This window comes from Apium graveolens, chromosome 9, assembly GCF_009905375.1.
Source record: "Apium graveolens cultivar Ventura chromosome 9, ASM990537v1, whole genome shotgun sequence".
In the NCBI taxonomy this organism is placed as follows: domain Eukaryota; kingdom Viridiplantae; phylum Streptophyta; class Magnoliopsida; order Apiales; family Apiaceae; genus Apium; species Apium graveolens.
In genome coordinates this window covers 253,523,550-253,547,929 of record NC_133655.1, presented here as the reverse complement: position 1 = coordinate 253,547,929, position 24,380 = coordinate 253,523,550, and the positions used below count along the sequence as shown (strand labels likewise).

The window sequence follows — 24,380 nt, the reverse complement described above, 5'->3', positions numbered from 1 at the left end:
TGCCTTGCGCGTACTTAACCTGGTTTAACTCACTGCCTTCTGACCCTAGCTTGCTCTGCCTTGCTAACACTGAACAAATCATGGAAAGATAGGTGTTTAGATAATTTACTACATACGTGTATCTTGAATTGATATCACGCAACCTTATCAGTCTACCCATGCGTTTCTATCTGACTCGCATATATATATATATACATACATTTATACAGCACATCTATTCACATAATCACATAAAGCACGTAGCACGTAAAGCACATAATTAATTTCTAGATTTATAATTATTTTTAGAATCAATTCTGGGCTTATACCTGCATTACTAGTCATATCTGATTTTATTATAATTTTTCGGGATTTATTCAACTCAGTTATACCCCTATTAGGGCCTACGAACTATTAATTATCACAAGATCACTCTCTTCCGGGAGAATTTATGACTCACAATTATTTTTATTGGATTCGTCTCATTTTTCTGAGTCTAGGGGTCTTCGTTTTGCTCAAATCGGACTAACGATTGAATTATTATGAATTAAACAAGATTTAATTAATTAATAATCAATTATAAATAATTAATTATAATTAAACAATCCTTAATTATATTTTTAAATAATTAATTAATAATTATTTTATTTTAAAATAATTAATCCCTAATTATTAGGATTAATTACAATTTACTACACTAATTTACTAATTATTAACGCTTACCCGATCAGATCGATTATTTACAAATAATCAATCGATACAATTAACTGATACGTTATTTATCGAATCAATAATTATTACTCGAATCATAATCCAACTCAAGATCAATTACTCGTACAAATACGAGCTACTCACGATCCTCACATAATTATCGAGCTATTATATTATTACTATAATTATACGATTAATTAATTATTTAACTATCGGTATTTAATTATACGATACGAATAATTATTACGATATTCTTCAAATAAATTAACGATCGCATAATAATTCTAATTTAACGAATCACGACTTGAATAGGTACGAGTTACTCATAATATTTAACTAATTATCGGATTATTATTAATATTATTTAATCCTTATTTATTAATTAATTACCTAATTATTAATTAATTAGATAACTAATAAATAATTAAATAAATGATTAAATAATTAATTAAATAACTAATTTTGAATTTCCAAATTTATAAAATAATTCAGAAATTATTAATAATAATTTTCAGAATTTAAATCTAATTTTTTTTATTAGATTTATAGAATTATAAAAATCTGATTTTTGATTTTATAAAATATAAATAATTAATTATAATTCAGAAACACAACACAGGAATTAGGTTTGGGAATTAGAGGATCAAACCCGGGTCGATTTCCGGGTTGGAACCGGGTCGTCCCCAACCCAATCGGGTCGGGAAGAACAAACCGGCCGCTGCCCAGAAACCAGACGCCGGCGAGTGCTTCCGGCCGAAATCCGGCGAGTTGATTTCGCTTTTACCTCCTCTGTTTCAGCCCCCTCCTTGACGATTCCCCTTCGTTCCTACCTCCTCTTTCCCGTCGCTGCAGCAGAAACACAGGGCCAAACCTCCTCTCCAACTCCGGCGATCCAATCCGTCGTCGAGGCGGCGGCCGGAGCTAGGGGCTTCGTTCTCGAAGCGTGTTTCCAAAAAAACAAAAAAACACAACCGAAACTCCTCCCCATAAATCAACAACAGTCCCAGACGTCTCCCCTTCCTTCCTCGACGTCGCAGCAACCGGAAAAGCCAAGAAACGCCGCCGACAACGGCGGTTTCTGGCGAATGGAAAAACAAAGCCAACAACAACGAAACCTACATAATTCGATTCAAAATCGTACGATCTATTCCTTCGTAACAACGATTACATCTAACAATCAACAATTCGTAAAAAACCCGAATTCAAGAACAACCCGAAAATTGCAACTTTAATTTCGACTAACCAAAGGATAATATTGATTACATAAAGCTGTAGAGAATTCAATAAGCTTTGCAACGAGTACTTACATGCTTGATTTGGAGGTCGGAATCACGTTGAAATCTTGGATTGAAATCAAGAACTCAAGAACCCTAATTCTGAAATTTGGGGATTTTCAGCTGATTTTATGAATTTTTTAATGATTAATTAGTAATAAATTAATAAAAATTAGTCTATTTATACTATGAGAAATAATACCCCTAAATAAAATTAAGGGGCTAATTACACTCCTAATAAAAATATTTGGCCCCAATTTTTATAATTTTTGGGTATTAATAATTAATTTTTAAATATCCAATAAATACAAAATAAATGCTAAAAATTCCCAAAAATTATAAATATTACAAGAATGCAAAGAAAAATGATATATGATAATTTCATGATCATATAAAAATAAAAATGTGATTTTTGTGGGGCTTTTGGTACCCGAAGGGGTCCGGAAAAGTCGTTTTTCGCGAAAAAGGTCAATTTGTAAAACGTCTAGGGGTTCAGAATAGCGATACGGTATAGGGCATTTTTGGCAAAATAGGGCCAATGATTTTGTTTGAAATACGGGCTTTTAAAACATAGTTTGAGCTGTACAGGTTTTGATATAATATATATAACTGACGATAGAACGCTCAATAAATATCCAAAACACGTTTGGATCAAAACAACCAACACATAACACATAGCAGTTAGGGTTCAACGACTTAACACATTTAATCACATAATAATACTCATAATTATTATTATAATATAATACAAGCGTAATTCCTCGGTCGTTACATTCTCCCCCCCTTAACAAGATTCTGTCCTCAGAATCTAATTATGCAAATAACTGAGGATACTTTTCTAGCATTTCACTTTCAAGCTCCCAGGTTGATTCTTCAACCACTGGGTTTCTCCATAAAACTCTCACTAATGACACAGACTTATTTCTTAATACCCTCTCTTGCCTATCTAGAATTCTTATTGGCTGTTCTACATATGACAAATCTGCCTGAAGTTCTACTGGTTCATACTCTATTACATGCCTTGTATCAGGATTATACCTCTTAAGCATAGATACATGAAATACATTGTGAATGTGCTGCATATGGGGTGGTAGAGCTAACTCGTACGCAACCTTCCCAATTTTCTTCAAAATCTCAAATGGTCCAACGTATCGTGGCTTCAATTTCCCTTTATTGCGAAATCTGGTCGATCCTTTCCATGGCGATATTTTGAGCAATACGTGTTCTCCTTCCTGATAGTCCATATCCTTCCTGGCTTGGTTTGCATATCTGCTTTGTCTATTTTGTGCTGCTTCGATTCATTTTCGAATAAGATTAATCTTTTCTTTTGTCTGCTGAATTAATTCTGGACCCAAAATCTTGCGTTCTCCAACTTCATCCCAATGCATGGGTGATCTGCATTTCCTCCCATATAATGCTTCATACGGTGGCATTCCAATACTGGCGTGATAGCTATTATTATAAGAAAATTCCACTAGGGGTAAATGTTCATCCCAACTGCCTTCAAAATCGATCGCACAAACTCGTAGCATGTCTTCAATCGTTTGAATTGTCCTTTCACTTTGGCCGTCAGTTTGCGGATGATAAGCTGTACTCATATTCAACTTCGTTCCTAGACATTCTTGGAATTGTCTCCAAAATCTTGAATTGAAACGAGGATCTCGATCCGATACAATTGATACTGGTACTCCATGACGCATCACAATTTCTTTGAGATACATGTGCACTAATTTGTCGAGCGAAAATCTTTCATTAATTGGTAGAAAATGTGCCGACTTCGTAAGTCTGTCAATGATTACCCATATCGCATCATGATTTGCCCTAGTCCTCGGTAGTCCTACCACAAAATCCATCGCTAGATGTTCCCATTTCCATTCTGGAATGTCTAATGGTTGCAATAACCCACTCGGACGTTGGTGTTCTGCTTTAACTCGTTGGCATGTGTAGCATTTACTCACCCATTCTGCTATCTCTTTCTTCATATTCGGCCACCAAAAGTTTTCCTTCAAATCGCGATACATTTTCGTGCTTCCTGGATGAATGGAATACTTCGAATTATGCGCATCTCGCATAATTTCTTCTTTTAATTCTGCCACGTTAGGGATCCAGATTCTTGACGCAAAATGTAAAATTCCTTCATTATCTTTCTGAGTTGTAATCTCTTCTCCTGTTAAGTTGTCGTCTTGACTCATCACTTCTTCTTGACAACGGCGAATCTTTTCCAACAATTCTGGTTGGAAAGTCATAGCGTAGATAGTTTCTGCAGATTCATTAGGAATACGAATTTCGATTTCCAATTTGTCGAATTCCCTGGCCAATTCTTCGCATGAAGTCAACCGATTCAATCTTTCTTTTCTGCTTAGCGCATCTGCTACAACATTTGCTTTTCCTGGATGATAACTGATTGTAACATCGTAATCTTTAATCAATTCCAGCCATCGATGTTGTCGCATGTTTAGTTCCTTTTGCGTGAAGATATACTTCAGACTTTTATGATCCGTGTAGATTTCACATTTTTCACCGTACAGATAATGTCTCCAAAGCTTCAATGCAAAAACAATTGCTGCTAATTCCAGATCATGCGTAGGATATTTCTGTTCATGAGGTTTAAGTTGTCTCGACGCATATGCAATGACGTTACCATGTTGCATCAACACACATCCTAAACCATGATATGAAGCGTCGCTGTAGATAACAAAATTTCCTTGCTCGTCTGGCAATACTAATACTGGTGCCGTCACCAACCGATTCTTCAACTCTTGAAAACTTTCTTCACACTTACTATTCCATTCGAACTTTTCACTTTGTCGAGTTAACTTGGTCAGCGGTGTAGCTATCTTCGCAAAATCTTTGACAAATCTTCGATAATATCCTGCCAAACCTAAGAAACTTCGAACCTCTGTCGGCGTCTTTGGTCTTTCCCAATTCAACACAGCTTCAATCTTTGCTGGATCAACTTGAATGCCTTCTCTGCTGATGATGTGCCCTAAAAACTGCACTTCTTTCAACCAAAATTCGCATTTGGAAAATTTTGCATAAAGCTGCTCCTTCCGTAATATTTCCAATGTTGTTCTTAAATGCGCTGCATGCTCTTCTTCCGTCTTTGAATAGATCAAGATGTCATCAATAAATATAATGATAAACTTATCCAAATACTTCTTGAATATTCGATTCATCAAATCCATAAACGCTGCAGGTGCATTCGTCAATCCAAAAGCCATCACAAGAAATTCATAGTGTCCGTACCTTGTTCTAAACGCTGTCTTTGGAATATCTTCGGCCTTGACCTTTAACTGATGATAGCCTGATCGTAAGTCGATTTTCGAAAACCATGCTGCTCCTTTTAGTTGATCAAATAAATCATCAATGCGAGGTAAAGGATATTTATTCTTGATAGTTAACTTGTTCAGCTCACGATAATCAATACACAGTCGCATACTACCATCCTTCTTTTTCACGAACAATACTGGCGCACCCCATGGGGATACACTTGGCCTTATAATTCCTTTGTCAAGAAGTTCTTGCAACTGCTTTGCTAATTCCCTCATTTCAACAGGTTCCATTCGATATGGAGTTTTCGAAATTGGTTCAGTCCCTGGCGTTAAGTCAATAGTGAATTCGATTTCTCGATCTGGTGGAAGTCCTGGTAATTCGTCCGGAAAAACATCAAGAAATTCACAAACTACAGGAATATCTTCAATCTTCAAATCTCCCTTATCAACATCCCGTACATAGGCTAAATAAGCTTGACATCCTTGACGTAGCAATCTTCTCGTCTGCATTATTGATAGGAATTTCTGCTTTTGCTTCTCACCTTTAAATATTACTGTTTCATTTTCTTCAGTTTGCAATTTCACTCTCTTATTCGCACAGTCAATTTGAGCATTATTACTAGACAGCCAATCCATTCCTAAAATAATATCAAACTCCCCTAACCTAAAAGGTATCAAATCAACTGAAAAATGGCATCTCCCTATCTCAATATCACAGCTCGGACATACTCGATCTACTGCAACCTGATCATTATTCGCTAATTTTATGACTAACACTTCATCCAACCACTGAATTTCACAATCTATCTTAGAGATAAAGGCTTCAGAAATAAAAGATCTAGTAGCTCCTGAATCAATCAATACCAAAGCATTTACGGAATTTACAGGGAGTGTACCTGCAACCACATTCGGACTCTGTACCGCTTCCTTCATTGACATGTTGAAAGTCCTTGCTCTGGGCTGATTTTGTTGTGGTAGTGGAGGTGGAGGTAATGCTAAAATTCTTGGAATACTGGCAGCCATTGCAATTCCTCTGCAGTCTTTGGCGATATGTCCTTTTCTCCCACATTGGAAACAAGTAACTTCTGCTTTTCCCATCGGACATTCTCCAGAATAGTGTCCCCTTTGCTTGCACTTGAAACACGTAACATTTAGCTTGTTGCAAACTCCTGTATGCTTTCTACCACACGTTCTGCAATCTGGTATAAGCGGTCGGATAAGTCTCTGCTGAATTGGGGCTGGAAGTCGATTTCCCATCCTCTGATTGTTCTGCTCTGGCCTTTTGAAATTTACTTTTCCCCGAGCTTGAAATCCCGGCTTTTTGTTGAAACGATTCTGAAAATTCCCTGGTCCTTTCTCTTTCTGAGCTGCTTCGCTTTCTCCTTCAATAATCATAGCCTTCTGAACAACAGCCGTATAAGTTGTCAATTCAAACACAGCTACCCTGCTACGAATCCATGGTTTTAGTCCTTGCTGAAATCTCTTGGCCCGCTTGCTTAGCTGTTCTTGGCTTGAAATAAGTTAAAGCTTGTGTACAGGTAATTTTTATCCAAGGTAGTACAGTATTCACCATTACAATTTAGCTTAAATGTAATTGTTGTAACACTTTTGTTCATCAATCGTTATGTGCAAAGCTAAAGACATTGTTGTGCTATAAAAGGATAAAATGGCATCTGTGCTCTCAAACTTTCTTTTGTAAAAATAGAATTTCTAAAAATTTCGGTTTCATAAACCGAACCGAATGAACCGAAATAATTCGATTCGGTTTTCGGTTTGATTTATAAATAAGTTTGGTTCGGTTGTAAAAAAATCAGCAATTCGGTTTTCGGTTAATTCGGTTTGGTTTCTGGCCGAACCGACCGAATGCTCAGCCCTATTCTGGAGTGAGACAAACAAACCATAAAGACCTAGTTGGTCATCCAAGTAGGGGGCCTCGCTGAAAGAGACCGTCATTCCATAAAGAAGAAGAGGCGTCATGTTAAGTGCATCACAGGAAGAGGCATCCGATGAAGGGGCATCTTATGTAGAGGCATCTCATGCAGAGCGACCCGCTAAGGAATTCACGCAGAGGCATCCCACGAGAGGGGCATCTCACGTAGAGGCATCTCATGTAGAGCGACCCGCTAAGGTGCTCACATATAGGCATCCACAAGGGGGCATCTCATAAAGAGGCATTTCATGCGGAGAGGCCCGCTAAGGCACTCACGCAGAGGCATCCCACGAGGGGGCATCTCACGTAGAGGCATCTCATGTAGAGAGGCCCGCTAAGGCGCTCACGCAGAGACATCCCACAATGGGGCATCTCATATAGAAGCATCTCCGTAGAGGCATCCCATGCAGAGCGACCCGCTAAGGTGATCACGTAGAGGCATCCCACAAGGGGGCATCTCATAAAGAGGCATCTCATGCAGAGAGGCCCGCTAAGGCACTCAAACAGAGGCATCCCACAATGGGACATCTCATATAGAGGCATCTCCGTAGAGGCATCCCATACAGGGCGACCCGTTAAGGTGCTCACACAGAGGCATCCCACGAGGGGGCATCTCATGCAGAGAGGCCGTTAAAGCACTCACGCAGAGGCATCCCACAAGGGGGCATCTTACGTAGAGGAATCTCATAGAGAGACATGTCAAGAAGGGACATGCGATAGACGACCGTCCCTGATAAAATATCATATTGATGGTTGTCCCAAGGTCGACAACCTAATTAGATAAACGACCACCCCTTATTGAGCAACTTACTTCAGATGAGGTTGAATTATGATGGACAATGCTCAAGTACTAGGGACCTCTTGCCTAAGAGGTTCAGGGTCACGCGCTCCTTCTTCTCAGGCCAGTGGTCTCCCGGTTGTCCTTATCTTCGCCTCTTGGATCGCTGCTAGCTCCGTTTTATGAAATCGAGACATCTTTCTCCCGTAGATGTCAAATCCCCTCCTTCTAGCACCAAATGTTGTTGGGAGAAATTTGTAACAGCACGAATTCGGAGGTTGCTGGAATCACAGAGCAAATTATGTTGATTTGAGGCTATTTTCATGAAGAACGCGAAGAACACAGGATGAAAATTGATGGCTGTTATAGCTGATCTTGTTTGATGATTTTTAGAATGGCAGGGGAATAGTATTTATTCTCTCTTATTTCAAACTGTTGATCATCTGTTAACAAGAGGCCTACGTACCCTTTTATAGGGGTTCAAGCTACACGTAGTTCTTGGAGGACAAGTTACCTAGACGGGCTAGGGTTTGGCCCAGTCCATCAAAGCCCAGGTTCGTTGACCATTGGATAGTTCGTAATAAACCCATATTATTCCATGGCCCAAGCCCAATTAGGCTGTAATAGGCTGTCATGGCATTAGGCGAAGATATCTCGTTGGTGAGGCACGAGAACACCTGAAGCCCTCACATACGACCCCTTAGAGTCTGGTCATGTGATATGGACCCAAAAATATGTAAGTAATGTTGACCTCGATGAGGTCCTTCCAAGCGTAATATAGTGTAATATCCGGGAAAATTATGTGAATATTTTTGTGTTAATTGAATAAATATTATGTGTTTTATAAGTTTAAAGTGATTATTGCCATGATATTAAATGTTATAGATGTTATTTGTGTGTTCCCGTGCGAACCAGAAAATTTTTAGTCAGTAATATGTGTTTAAACTGCATTTATATGAATCAATCTGCAACCGAGACTCATATTTATTAGCATCTTCATCGAAGTACTCGTTTTATCTAGTTTTATGTGCGTTTGAATGTATTTTATGTATTTTCGGGATTTTCGGTTAATTTAGGAATTGTTTCGGTTTTTCAAAAATAAACGGGCCGGGATCCCACCGGAACGTCAAAGCCCACAAATTTCACGTTTGCATTTTATAGAATTATTCGTATTTTAAATACCCGGTATTTTTATATTTTTGAATTATTCACAATTTCGGGAAATTTTGATATAAAAATTGTATATATATATGTTATATTTTAAAAAAACATTTCCATGTAAAGTATTATTTTGGGCGTATAATTTCAGAATACGAGATAAAAAGGTACCTAGTTAAAATTTATCGGGAATATTATTACGTATATAAAAAGCTTACATGTTTATCTGTACAGTTTTATAAAAATAAAAATTCGACAGATAAAGCTTGTGAGTTTCTTCTTATTCTGTAAAAGAGTTTGAAGGCATGTTTCAAAGATTTAAACCGAGCAATCGATCCAGCCATCTACTTTCACTAATTTTGATCTCAAAATAAAGCTTGCAATCTCCCCATCATTTTAACACCAGAACCGTGTTCTAAGGTGTTGTGTTCTGTTCGAACTTTGTTCGTCGGAACCGAAGAATTTGTGAATTCAAGTTCCTGTGATTCTTTAATTGTTTTGATGATAGCATGAGTTTATCCATGTTATATTCAGTCGATTCATGTGAAAAATCGAATCAAATAGTAGTCGAGGTTGTTAAGTCGAGTTTTTGGATTTTGAATGAGTTATTTTTCATTTTTTGGGATTGATTATCAATTGTTTATAAATCTTGTTGATTGTATTAGATAGTAGGGATCATAAGGATCGTTTTAACATGAGATTTGTGTATGTTTGGTTCGATTTTAGTAAGAAACGATTTTGCCCTGTTTTTCAGTTCGATAATTAGTTCTTGTTGTTATTTATTAGAAGATTTTGATCCTGGAAATCCATTGTTCATGATTAGGGCTTTAAAACCGTGTATATCCCGTCGATTTTGAGTAAGAATCGGCCGAGATCGGATTCTCGCCGGAAAACAGCGGGATTAGGGGCGATTTTGGCCAGAGATTTTGTTTCTGTGATTGGTTGTTGTCATTTTGATGTTAGTTGAGTTGCTGGATTGACAAGGATGGAATGGGCTGTGGAAACTCGTCGAAACGAGTTTGTTTCGCCCTCGTTCAAGCCTCGCCGGAACCAAAAGGGAGTCACCGGAGGTTCGCCGGAAACTGGGGATGTTCCCAGAAACCGGCCACCTTCTTGGTGATTCCGGTAATGTTCTTGAAAAATCCTGAGCCGGTTAATCCCCATAAACCCGACCCATCATCAATTAAAATAACCCTATTTTGATCTTTTATTCCCCAAAACCCAACCTTAAAACCTGTTTCTGTATTTTCTTTTTATGATTTATTTTAAAATCATTTTCTTATTTCCAAAAATCATTTATTTTATGTTTAAAAATCATTTACTTAATATTTTTAAATTTTAAAAATTATTTTCTTAATTATTTTAAATTCCTAAAATTATTTTCTTTTATTTATTTTCAAAACTCAATTTGATTTAATTATTTATAATTTTATTTTAGTTAATTATTTATGAGTTTAATTAATTGATTAATTCATTTAATCAATTAATTTTATTTATAAATAGTTAAATAAATATAAATTATTATAATTAATTCAAATAATTCCTAAAAATTATTTTAAAGATTTTAAAAATTATATTTTGGTATTTAAAAGTCAATTAATATTATTATTAATTATTTTAATTCTATTTAATTCTTATTTTATTCGTAATAATTAAACCGTTCGTCCGTTTAATACGAAACGAACGCGTATAGACTCAGAAAAATACTACGCTTTTAATAAAAATACTTTCGAGCCCTAATTTCTTGTGTAATTCAATGTCATTTGATTTGATAGTCCTTTTGAGTCGGTATGTGATCGTTAAATGCTAATATTGACCTGATTTCAATTCTGAACGCACTAAGGCATATCTTTTAACGATCTGACCTATGTGTTACATGAAATATGTGATTTAGGCTATACGAATACCATGATTACGTGTTACGTGATATGCATGCGTAATATAGTCCCGCTAGATTTCCATGATGTGCCCCAATAAGGTCATGTAGTCATAAAGTGTTGTAATAATATTCTTTGTGCAGTTGACATGTGATCGTGGACTCTCACTTATCTCTTCAAGTCTCTTAAAAATATGAGGTGAAGACTCCCCTCCTATTAATATGGGGACATGCTACCCCTCATAGTGATATGGCGGTAGGCCACCCCTTCTAGTAATATAGAGTCATACATGATATGAGGAGAGGACTCCCTTCTTAGTGATATGAGAAGATGACTCCCCTCTTAGTAATATGAGGAGAGGACTCTCCTCTTAGTGATATGAGGAAATGATTCCCATCTTAGAAGTATGAGGAGATGACTCCCCTCTTAGTAGTATGAGGAGAGAGGACTCCCCTCTTAGTAGTATGAGGAGAGGACTTGAGAGGACTCGCCTCTTGTTGAGAGGTGGACATGACTCCCTTCCCCATTGAGAGGTGGATCGGACTCCAGTCTTGTTAAGAGGTGCACATGACCCCCTTACTGCAGAAGAGGCGGATAAGGCTCACCTCCTAGTAAGAGGAGGGCAGGACTCACCTCCTAGTAAGAGGTGGACATGCCCCCTCCCTGTTGGAGAGACAGAAATGACTCACCTCCTAGTAAAAGATGGACAGACGTCACCTCCTAGTTAGAGCTGGACATGTGTCATCTCCTAGTAAGGGTGAATATGACTATCATCCTTTATATATTCCCACATGTCATCATGCGAAGTCTTGGTCAACATGTGGTACATGGTTCCGATCAATATACAAATTAGGAGAGTTCTTCCATATTTTTTAGCTTGTTTATTAAGCCCAACTTTAATAATTTTTCTAATGGAACTGTTTAGAGCCCATTTCCATGTTTAGAGCTCATTTCCATGTGTGGGCATAACAAGAAACAAGGTTGAAGCTCTCAATCTATTATGAGCAATCCGTTGTTGGCTACGATAAAAACAAAAGCTTCAAGAATTAGAAAAAGAGCGTACAGTGCATGTATCGTTTCCTATTTTGTTTTCTTCATAAACTTGTAGGAGCATATTAAGGAATGTATAAGAACGTAATGGTCGTATCTTGTCTTGTTCTTAAGTCCTAGCTTACTACTACATTCTTAGTTAAGGTACGGTGTTTAATTATTATCCAACATTTACACGTTTGTAGCTTGATTAATTTATAATATGAATATCAGGTCTTCTATATTACTCAAAGTTAAGATGAGCATGATTTACTTCTGTTAAATTAGTTTCATATTAGTCTTTTTTTAGTGAATTTGCTGTTAATTTATATTTTTTTCGAACTAGTCGTTGTATTCATATAATAGTATTATCTGTCAAAAATATTTATAAAATGATGTGAATAATTTAGTTGATATCATTTATGTTATAATTAACATTCATTACATATCATTTAATAAAAATAATTATATTTAATTTTGTGGATCTAACATGTTTTTTCATTTAAATCTACAAAGAAAAAGAAACTAAAACGCACATCAAGATAATGGAGGCTAAATGACAAACACAGGGGACAACGCTCACCTCACATCTTCCTTGGGCCATGATGAGTTCAGGAACTCTCTTATTTAAATTATTATCTTATGAATTCAGCAAAAATAATTATGTTAGATATTTTGTTATGGAGTTCCTTAACTGTAAAATGTGAAGTTAAATTTTAAATTAATTCGTTCTTATTCCTTAGTTTAGAAAATTGCTCAGAATTAATCCAATGCTTTGTATAAATTAAAGAAATAATCTATAACTTAGTTAAATAAATATTTTATAAGTGACATGAAATTTTTATTATATAAAAAGAGTACTTAAATTTGTCATGAAATTACTCCATTTTCATAAAAAAATATATTTATTCAACAAAATAATAATATACTTTTTGTCAAGATTTCTATAATAATATTGAGTGCTCAATATTTACTTAAAAATATTTTAATTCAAATAATACCATAATAAGAAAGTTAAAAAATAGAGCTACTAATATGGAAATTAAGATAAATATCTAAATTAGAATAAAAAATTAAAATATTCACCAAAATGGGTCAATTGTCCAATATATTTATTGGGGGAATGTCCCTCGAATTCCCATATGCATGTTTGATATACATGCGTAATTTTTTTAAAATCTCTAAATAATACAGTATAAGATATGTGTTTAAAGACTGAATCATAAATTAAAATATGCGTATTCATATTAAACAGTAAATATGCATATTACTAATATATATTTTTTGAAAAAAATATAAAAATATAGTATTCATGTCTAAAATACATATATGATAAATATTTTGAGAGAATCGATTACCATTTTGAACAAACGGAGTTGAAAATTAATAATATATTCTAGGCATTATTTCTGATAATAATTACTTTATACAGACAACTTTTTAAATTACTTTGCATACTCTAAATGACACACTTGTTCTGTCGTTTTCTTGTCTATCTTCTCTCTCTCCATAACTAAACCCAAAAATAATAAAAACCCACAAAATTTCTCCCGCAAAACAACACCCTCTTTTACCTCCTCAATCATTCTTGCCTTTCCCACATCGATCTTTGTGCAGATCTATACAAATTCTACACTTATTTGCTTATCATTTCACACTAAACCCATCATTATTAACTCATTATAATACTAGTTTCAGCTCATTTTGATAAAATTAGTTAGTGATCAGAATTATCAATGATCTAATGAAATTGAGCTGGTTTTGTGTGCTACTGAAGTATAAATATTTGATCTTTAGTGTTCTTGAGTGCTATTGAAGTATAAAGATTTGATGTTTAGGGTTCTTCTGTGCTATTGAAATATAAAGATCTGATCGTTAGGGTTTTTTTGGATTTTGAAGTGGAAAGATTGGATTTTTAGGTTTTTTTGTAACTAGTGAAGTGTAAAGATTTAATTTTGCGGGTTAATTAGGGTGTTTGTATGGCTACTAAAGTATAAAGATTTGATCTTTAGGGTTTTTTTGGGTTCTTGAATGGCTACTTTGCAGAAACTGCCATATGGCAGCTCTTGCTCGAGTGCGAATAGTTATGGTGTTCATTCGGATAAATTAGATATGTTTCCGGCTGGTTTACGGGTTCTTGTTGTTGATGATGACTTTGCTTGTTTGAGAATTGTGGAGCAAATGCTTAGAAGATGCAGTTATTCGGGTGAGGCCCTTTTTGTTGTTTTTCGATTTTTTTAAGTTCATCTGTAGTTTTTATCTTATTGATTGTGATATTTTACTATTTTAGTTGTAATTGTTAGTTTTTGTTTGCTCAATGGTAATTGCTTAGTGGTTGGATAGTTTGGAAGTAACGATAGTTTGTTATCCCAGTTATCATGGTGACTGTTTTTTTTTACTTATTTTTATAAGATGATATAAATGAAATTTGATATGCTTTTAGGGGTCTGCGTACTAAGATTGAATCTTTTTATTTATTTATGGACTTTGGTATGTTTTTCAGGGTCAGCATACAAAGATCGATTTTTTTTCCTCTGTTTACGGAGTGTTATGTTTTCTGGGCTTGGGATATGAAGATTGAATATAATTTATAAAGCTTGTTATGTTTTTCGGGCCGGGATAGTGGATACAAAGATTAGACTGGATGATATGAAAATTTCTCTAGTAATGCGTACTGGGGTTGGTGATTTAGGGGTTTTTTTATCACCCTTATAATATTATCTTACACCTGAATTCCATCGTTTTTGTTTAAGTTTTTGCTACTTCAGAGGACCTAATAGCCATTTTTTTATGTTATTGGAAATTCGGCTTACAAAAATTGTAAGAGAAATCGCCATAGATGACTAGACGTTCTCTTAGTTGGGTTTTGGAGTGAGGTCATTGAGTTTCCTAGAAGTAAAGGCATGTTGATTAGGGGTTAAAATATTATATTTATATAGAGTAATCTTATATTTGGCCACTGACTTATCTAGGTCCGTCCATGAAGTGTTGGCTTTTGATATGGGCTCAGTATAGATACTGTGTCATCCTTTCTGTAGTCTGCTTACTTTCTAGGTTTGGCCACCTTCATGCTGCTTATGAGCTTCCAGAATTGCTCATTTACAATCAAACAATTTTTTTTAATTAATATTATAATAGTTTAAGTTGGCCTTCTTAGTTGATGATTGTCTGCTTGATTTGTATTTATCTATCTAATATTTCACTATATGTGTACGTCATTGCAGCTACTACATGCTCCCATGCTACTGCTGCTTTAAACCTGCTACGAGAGAAAAAAGGTTGCTTCGATTTGGTACTAAGTGATGTACATATGCCTGATATGGATGGCTTTAAGCTCCTCGAACTTGTTGGTTTGGAAATGGACCTTCCTGTCATTAGTAAGTTGTCATTATTAAAACAGGATATTAGTATGTCTTATATACTATTATTACTGATGTGATATATGGTATTGCAGTGATGTCAGCAGATGGAAGGACCAGTGCTGTTATGAGAGGAATTAGACATGGGGCTTGTGATTACTTAATCAAGCCTATACGTGAAGAAGAGTTAAAGAATATATGGCAGCATGTTGTTCGGAAAAAGTGGAATGAAACTAAAGAACAAGAGAACTCGAGTAGTTTTGATGAAAATGACCGGCACAGAAGAGGAACTGATGATGTGGAATATGCTTCTTCTGTTAATGAAGGGTCGGATGGAATAATAAAAGCTCAAAGAAAGAGGAGAGATGTTAAAGAAGAAGATGATGGTGAATTCGAAAATGATGACCCATCTGCATCAAAGAAGCCGCGTGTAGTATGGTCGGTGGAGCTCCATCAGCAATTTGTTAGTGCGGTGAACCAACTTGGAATAGATAGTATGTACTTAAGCAATTCTTTATAATATGTTCTCTTATAATTTGTAATTGTCATTGTTGAAATTTGCTTAGTTTACCACAAAAGATGCATTGTCCCGTCAAAGACGAGCAGCACTCATAATTATATTTGTTTGACACTTGGCCGTATTCTTTGGGTTTTCTTTCAGAAGCTGTTCCAAAGAGAATTCTCGAATTGATGAATGTCCCAGGTCTGACTCGAGAAAATGTTGCGAGCCACTTGCAGGTGATCCTTTTTTTTTATGTATTTAATATATTTTTTTACTATTTTCGATTTTACAACTCCCAAACATTAGTATAAAGTGTGTATGTTTTAGGTGAGATACTTCTAATATTTAATTTTCAGGAGATAAAGTATTGAAGTTTGCTATTATAATTATTTCGTTCCCTGAATATAACTGTGCGCATTATAGTCTGCTGATGAGCAATAATCCCTGTGTATATGTTCTTGCATATCAATCTATGTATAACTACAGAAATTACCACTCAAAAATCGTAGTTTTTCCTTATTCATCTTTTGCCCTTTGCTCTGGCCTTTCTACAACTTTACGACTTCCCTGTTGTATTTGGTTGAGCTGAATAAATTTAGGAGGGAATGGAATGAAGTTTGTACTCCTCTTCCTTTTCGTTTCTTTTTCTTTTTTATTCTTCCCTCCTACCTCCATTTTTTCTCCATTTGTTTCATTTACAATTTTTCATTCATTCATGATCAAGAAACAAAACAAAATATGGTGGTTTATATCATATATGTTGGTTCTCTAAGTTTTCCAAAAGATGTATATGTATGAAATTGTAGTATTTACAATGCCACAATATTGTAACTCACTCTTTGGATAACAAGATTCTTTTTGTCAAAGCTTGATATCCAGATTCTAGAATATCAAGGCTTAATGATTTTTCAGGATTCTTTATTACATAATGGCTGTAGCATCACATTATAATGTGTTTAATGTGCTCTTCCAGTAGATGCGGATTATAAATATGTATGTATCCAATGCTGAATATGTTTATGTTTCTACTTGTATCTGCAATTTTGCATATTCACCTCCTTGAATTTTATTTAATTTTTTTTTTTTTGCAGAAATTCAGACTATATTTAAAGAGGTTAAGTGGTGTTTCCCAGCAGCAAGTTGGGCTTCCTAATTCTTTTTGTGGTCATGGAGAACAAATTCCGAAACTAGGCCCCCTGGAAAGATTTGATTTTCAAGCTTTGGCTGCATCTGGTCAAATTCCTCCACAGACATTGGCAGCTCTGCATGCTGAGCTTTTAGGTCGACCGACTGGTAGTGTTGTATTGCCAGCAATTCATCAGCAACTTCTATTACAAGGATCTCGACAGGGACAAGAGAGTGTCCATGGTGATGCAGGTGTGGCATATGGGCAGCCTCTGATGAAGTGCCCATCCAACATCTCCAAACAATTTTCCCAAATATCCCCGGAAGATGTAAATTCAAATTTCCAGACATGGGCACCTAATAGCCTTGGCTCAGTTGGTCCTAGCAGTAACCTTTCAGGGGTAGCTGCTCAGAACGGTAATATGTTGATGGGTGTTACGCAAAATCAGCAACAAATGCAAAGGCAGATGCTGCAACAACAGCAGCATAAGCAGTCTGTTGTGCAGGAATCCAACCCTTCCATTAACGTGCAACCTTCTTGCCTTGTTGTTCCCTCTCGGCCAGCCAGTTTTCAGGTGGTAAACGGGCCTGCAATTAGTCAAAGCTGCAGCTTTGGTGGTACTGAGGCTATCTTTAGTGGCACTAACTTTAGCCTGGTTACAACACCTCAGCCAAATAATTCCTTATTTGGTGTTGGAAAAATGTTAAGTGGAGATCATAGAACGGCCAAGATTTTTAACGGGTACTCAGGTGCAGGGTCTGCTTCTCCGTCTGTACCATCTTGCTCAGCGAACGATGAGAATAATGCCTTCGGAAGAGTCCAAAATTCAGCCCCTGATAATAATACTTCCAGACAGGTGCCGATTCTACGCAATTTAAATGACGTCCGAGGTTCTTATAGTGAGAAATCTAATCAGCTTGATTGTGGAACACTGAGGAATTTTGGATTTGTTGGCAAAGAGACGTGCATTCCAAGCCGTTTTGCCATTGAAGAAGTGGAATCATCAATTAGCTGTAATGGAAATACTTATAGGGACAATGAGAAAAAAGTGAAGCAGGAGCCAAATGTGGATTTCATTGAAATTGCTAACATGAGCAATCCTATGATGCAACGTTTCCCTCCAAATGATCTCATGAGTGTCTTCTCCGAATAGGTATATTCTTCTTTTATGTTTTCGTGCTAAATTAGTTTCGTACAATTGTTTTGGCTCGACATCAAAAGTTGATTCTCTTATCTTTAATTCTTGGTTATCGTTAGAGACATCCACGTGCATCTTGTTTTCCGACAACCATCGGTTTTCTAGTTTTTTATTTAATATTCAGGACATGGGATTTGTCTATGCTATGCTATGCTAGCTGTTTATTATATGTTGACATTTGTGAAGAGATAGATTGTTGTCAGTGCAATATGTGCAAGTCCATTGGCTGGTTAGCCGAGTGCCAGGCACATGATTATGCAAGACTTCCATGTTGTATATAAGTTGTACTTTTTATGTGTAAAATAAAGTTCTCTTGTAGGATTTTGTTGACACGATATGCCAGGTTGCTATTGATGGCCGCTTTGCTAGATTGTATAGTTTTTTTTTCTACTTTCATATATAAAACTATTAAAGGGTAATAACTAGTTGGCTTAATGATCACAAGGGACTGTGGAATTTGGCTTTTGGCCTTTCTTTCCTGTCCAATGTTGAGTTTTGTGTCAAACAGACGGAATTGCATATTTAGGGACTGTGGAATTTGGCTTTTGGCCTCTCTTTTCCTGTCTAATGTTGAGTTTTGTGTCAAACAGCCGGAATTGCATATCGCATCAAATGTTAAAGATATATTTGGTCAGATGTCCTTCGTATTTCATCATCCTTGGGAACTGAAGTCTAGTCACTGCAGAAGACTTGAATTAAGAATGCAGGGGAAACCTCTTGTGGTATCAGTAGGTTATGCTTAGTTTTCTAGACTTGGTGAATAAGTTGTAAAGGCAGCTTGTGTAATTATGTAGTTGCAGGCTGTTAACTCCAGATGTTTGTCTATTTATCGATGTTGGAATCAGCTTGTATATATTGAAAATTGTCAATGCTTAATCTCGGCTTGTTCTTGTATATGTTTCTATCTCCTTATATATTTTCTAGCAATGTATAGATCTCTTTGTAGCTTTTCTAGCAATGTATAACACCCCCTTCATACTATGTATGTGTTTTGGCTGTCATGTTTTGTGTGTTACTAAAATAATTTTCAATCCTTTTTAAGACCAAAGGGCTTGGTTTTGTAAATATAAACTATAAACATAGGCTAGCACTGGCCATGCATTTGCAGAGGAAGAGCTTCTGACTTGCCAGTGTACCCTAAAGTGGCACTAGCCAATGCTCTTAAATATGGAGTTTGGTTGTGATTTCTGAAAGTGGATGCTTGTAGAAACATGTTTGTACAATGCGCGAGACTAAACTATGATCTATTATGCTGAATAGAATGCGTGAAGGTGTAACACATTGTGGTACAGGTGTGCAAGTTACATGGTGTTTGGAATGTGATATGCATCCGGATCTTTGTTCGTTCATTGATAGGATTGCCTACCTTCCATATGCAGCGCAACAGTTAGTTTAATGCTGCCTAGATTATAATTGGTATGAAAGTGATGCACTTAATTTGCCTTTTGTGGGGGCCGAAAAGCATGTGAAACTTATGTGAGGCATAGCTAGAGAGATTCATAATAGACGGGGTGTATAGCCTGTCCTTGTGGTTGGGTCGTCTTGATTAAAGCCCCTGCCCAATCCCCCATCAAACATTTAAAATCCTGGACACTTGTAACCATACATACCATACCAAGAAGGTTGGAAATTAATTTCTCAAAGTTATCCTCCCAAGGAATGTCCTCGTTTCTTTAATATTTTTATTTTGGAAAAATACCAATTTTTATCCTCTTTTAATTTTCGAAACATTTTTTATACTCGTATATATATCATTTTCGTATATCTTCAGTATAATTACTCTTTCTATTTGAATATACGGCCTTTTAGATTATTTCTTAAATTTACATTGATTTGTTTTTCTTACAATCTTGTTGAATTGTTTGCTATTTTTTATTTTCTATTGTAAGAGATAAATATGTTTGTAATTAATAATTTTTGGTATTAGTTAAAGTATTTAGTACGCCAACAAAATAGGAATTTCCGATAATTATAGACCTTAAGTGCGAGGATAAACTAATTATTTATATATTTATTCCTACCACAAAATGAATTAAAATTAACTGTATTCCTACTGCCTTCTGGGGTTAAAGTGATGAGCGTAGATTAATGGCCACATCTTTTACAAGCACAGATGTGTAGTAACTTTCAAATAAGAACCAGCCAGTACCATCCACGTATCCTCCATACTCTCTCCATTCTCTTCTTTTTTCCAACTTCAATTTTTTCAAACACCCTCTCTCAAAACCAACATTTTCTCTGCTGTTTTTTAAGACTTTTGATCCTCATCTGTCTTAATATACATTGCACAAAAATATTAACCAGAAGCCCAAATGGACAGTAACCAAGAACTAGCACTGACACAGCTGAGAGCATCAGTTGAGCAGCTTGGATGCTCCACAAATGTAAGTTGATGTTGCTGCAATATTCTTGTTTTCATGTATAGATCACTAAACAGTTGTTTTATTATGTAATTTTTTTTTGGTTTGCAGAAGTATAATGACAAAACTATGATGAGGTTTTTGATAGCAAGATCAATGGATCCAAACAAAGCTGCAAAGATGTTTGTACAGTGGCATAAATGGAGAGAATCATTTGTTCCTTCAGGGTTTATTTCAGATTCTGAAATACCTGATGAGTTGGGAGCAAATAAATGTTTTTTACAGGGTTTGGCTAAGAATGGTTTACCAGTGGTGATTATTAAAGCCTGCAAGCACTTTCCTTCCAAGGATCAACCGCAATTTAAAAGTAACTTCCTTATCTGCTTCTCCGTTTCTCCTCTCTTTATGTTATATTCGATTTAGCAATTCACATAGGTTATGTTTAACTTTCAAGAATCTCTTGTTAATTAAAGGATCATTAATCTTGTGATGTATACTATGAATTTTGGCTCTGAATATGGAGGTTTGCATTAGATATGTTGGTATACTAAAATATTGGATTGATGAAGATTTGATGTATAAGTTTCGAATAGAGCATCAATTAGATTGTATCAAGGCCAGTCTAATGGGAAGCATCAATTAGATTGTATCAAGGCCAGTCTAATGGGAAGCCTAATTTAAGTTATCTAGGAACCAGAGTAGAATAAAATATCTTCATATTGAAACAAAGTATGTCACGTGCTTGTGGCTTTGTGTTCCCTGTTATTTATTCTTTGAACTTTGTTCTCTTACTAAACAGCAACTTAATCTCATTGACTGGTTTTTTAGGATCCCAACTCATAAATATTGCAGTTTCTAATGTTCTTTTAGATGCTTGGGAGTTGGGACTTTGTTTATACAGCTCCATGTGCCATTTTAAATCTATAATAATATCGGCTTCACTGCTTCTTTTTTCTTGCAGTTTTTGATATGCCAATGACATTTTTCAGAGGTTCCTTCTTAAATTTAGTCGCAGTTGACTGCATTATAGTGCTAATTGTGTATATAAACTTGAATGATCATGTAATTATATGTAAACATGCCAACCAGAAGGCATGGTCTAACTTCCTTGAGCTACTAATTATCTAGTACTTTTTTGTGTCTGAGCTACTAATTATCTAGTACTTTTTTGTGTCTCTCATTGCAGAATTCTTGGTTCACATGTTGGACAAAACTATTGCAAGGTATCCTTATCATTTTCCATGACTATTACAACAAATGATTTTAAGGTGTCATGCTTGCCAGTTCAACTGAAACAATTGCATATAGAATATATATATTACATTGTGTGAACAAAAACATATTTTCTGGATCGTTGCATTTCTATATTGCTGCTGTTGATCTATAATAAGTTACAAATATAAAACTGCAAACTAATGGTAAAACAAATACTCTATGCTAGGAACATTTGTAAATTTGTTGTGTTGCGAGAAGAATATTTATTACTGGCAACATGTGATAAGTATTAAGAATACTACCTCTGAAAGAGTCTAGGCTCTGGTTTCCTTTTTGTTTTCTGGTTATTAACTAATCGTTTTATATTTGAGTGTCCTTTTGCAAACTAATAATATGACCAGTACTACTGGTGCACTGCATAGTAGAATCCTCAAATTTCAGTAGTTGAGCATTCACTCTTGTGTTAGCTATCTATAGCTCCTATGATTTTGCACTTCGACATGACAGAACAATCCTCGTAGTGACTTAATATGGGATTACATTCTCATAGAGATTATCTTATGCTCATTTCAGTTCTTTCAAAGAAAGAGAGATAGGAGACGAGAAGTTGATAGGAATTCTTGATCTAGAGAAAATTAGTTATAAGAATGTTGATGCTCGTGGGTTGATCACCGGGTTTCAATTTATACAGGTACCACTTGTATCGTTCTCATTTTATGGATACATATATATATATATATGTATGTATGTATGTATATATCATAGTTTTAAGCAATAAGCACTACACTTCTTGCTTTCAGTAATCTTTAGTTTCATTATTATCTTATACTGTGAACTTTGCGTGATGGTGACTTATTCAATTGCCTTAGGTGATGACAATGGCGCTTGCCTCATATTTATGATAGAACAGTTAAACACATTAATAATGTCAAATTCCCGAGTTGCAACAGCTAACAGGTTGGTTGTGAACTTGTGACCACCAATGCCAAGTTATCTCTAACTCTAAATGCCACAAATTGGTGGTTACGGCAAGGACCACAACACCATACTGTCTGGCAACTTTATCATAAAAGTTCTGAGCTAATTTCCCTGTTATGTATTAATTTGATCTTCAATACCATGTTATCCTTAAGTGAGTTGGTCAGGTTTGGCACAGTCTGTCTATTCAATCAGCATCTTCTTGAGAAAAATCTTGATTATAATTTTGCCATTTCTTAAACAGACTAGGTGAAAGTAGCATAAATACCTCGGATTTTTAGTTTAGGCTTTAAGGGATCAAAATAATGCTACTGGAACTTTAATCGAAGTTGGTGTTTCTTGTTTTGATGCACAAATGTATGATATATTGATATCTAAACTGATGCTGAGAAATCTTTATGTTACTGTACTTTCTCGTATCTTATATCTACAGCATACTTCCTGCTATATATAGGGTTACTATCCGGAGCGATTGGCTAAGTGTTTCATATTAAATATGCCTGGATTCTTTGTGAGTATCTGGAGATTTGTCTCTCGCTTCCTTGAGAAAGCAACTTTAAAAAAGGTATCCTTCTATCAACCAAATACACTATGGTGCACGACACAATTTTCCAAGTGTAGGTATAATACAAATGCATCACTGAACTCCAATAAAAATGGGTAAAATGCCATATATGATAATTATATAAGCTGAGTAGAAATCTGATGTTCACACATCTCTCACCTCCCAGGCTCCCAAGTACACACACACACAAAAAAAAAAAGACTATTAAATTCAGCAAAACAAAATTTTAGTTTAATCTCTTGACCTATCTACTCTTTCAGGCTGGCTAGCTAGTGTGTATGTACTCAATCTTGATATTCTCATGACTTTGATAACAAATGCAGATTGTAATTGTCACAAACGAAGACGAAATGAAGGAAATGGTGGAAGAAATTGGTGATGAGATATTGCCAGAAGAGTACGGAGGGCGCACAAAGCTAGTACCTATTCAGGATGTTGTACTAACCCCAGCAGAGGATGATCAAGTCGGGCAGATCAATCCATAAAGACTCCTGCTGCTGATACTCATTTCTGTAACTTAACTTACTTTGATATGCATTAACAATCCTTGTAGCAAAATTGTAGATCATAGTCTCTATATCTTTAGTAGCAACTTGTAATGTATTATGCTAGGTGCTGGACCTGAAATTCTTTGCCTAAACATCTCTGGGTTGAATAATATTTTTGTCATTAGTAATGAGCAATGACAGTAGCATACAAGTTTGGTGGATATGATAGAATAAAATTTACATGAACATTTATTATAAATGTTAGAAATAACACTCGTATACTTTTATATTATTTAAAAGTGTAATTATTAATTGATTAATTAAATAAAATATGTGAATTGGTTTCGACAGCTATGTGTTATTTTATTATTATCTATGTGTGATTTTTGGTGCATAGGGTTGTTCGCGTAACTAATTATTGAGATGTATTATTTTTGTTTCACTTCTAAAAGTGGTTTTATGGCAGATTTATTTTCATAAATCTTTGGATGGTCTTCAAAATTGTTTTTATGGTTTTATAATTACAATAATTATTTTTAGGATTTTACAAAATGGAGAAATCAATATTTTATTAATTATTG

General features: G+C 35.4%; 2 protein-coding genes across 2 annotated transcripts; both read left to right on the top strand.

Moving 5' to 3' along the window:
• Window positions 1-13,500: 13,500 nt before the first annotated feature.
• Window positions 13,501-19,087, top strand: LOC141683706 (two-component response regulator ORR21). Its single transcript, XM_074488459.1, has 6 exons — window positions 13,501-14,214; window positions 15,233-15,385; window positions 15,463-15,861; window positions 16,029-16,105; window positions 16,961-18,148; window positions 18,784-19,087. Exons 1-5 carry the CDS (start codon window positions 14,040-14,042, stop codon window positions 18,146-18,148), a joined length of 1,992 nt encoding a protein of 663 aa, XP_074344560.1. The 5' UTR covers window positions 13,501-14,039; the 3' UTR covers window positions 18,784-19,087.
• Window positions 19,088-20,314: 1,227 nt separating this feature from the next.
• On the top strand, window positions 20,315-24,020 carry LOC141687051 (sec14 cytosolic factor-like). The gene is made up of 6 exons (XM_074492195.1): window positions 20,315-20,577; window positions 20,665-20,920; window positions 21,740-21,776; window positions 22,342-22,459; window positions 23,201-23,311; window positions 23,635-24,020. Exons 1-6 carry the CDS (start codon window positions 20,506-20,508, stop codon window positions 23,794-23,796), a joined length of 756 nt encoding a protein of 251 aa, XP_074348296.1. The 5' UTR covers window positions 20,315-20,505; the 3' UTR covers window positions 23,797-24,020.
• Window positions 24,021-24,380: the final 360 nt, after the last annotated feature.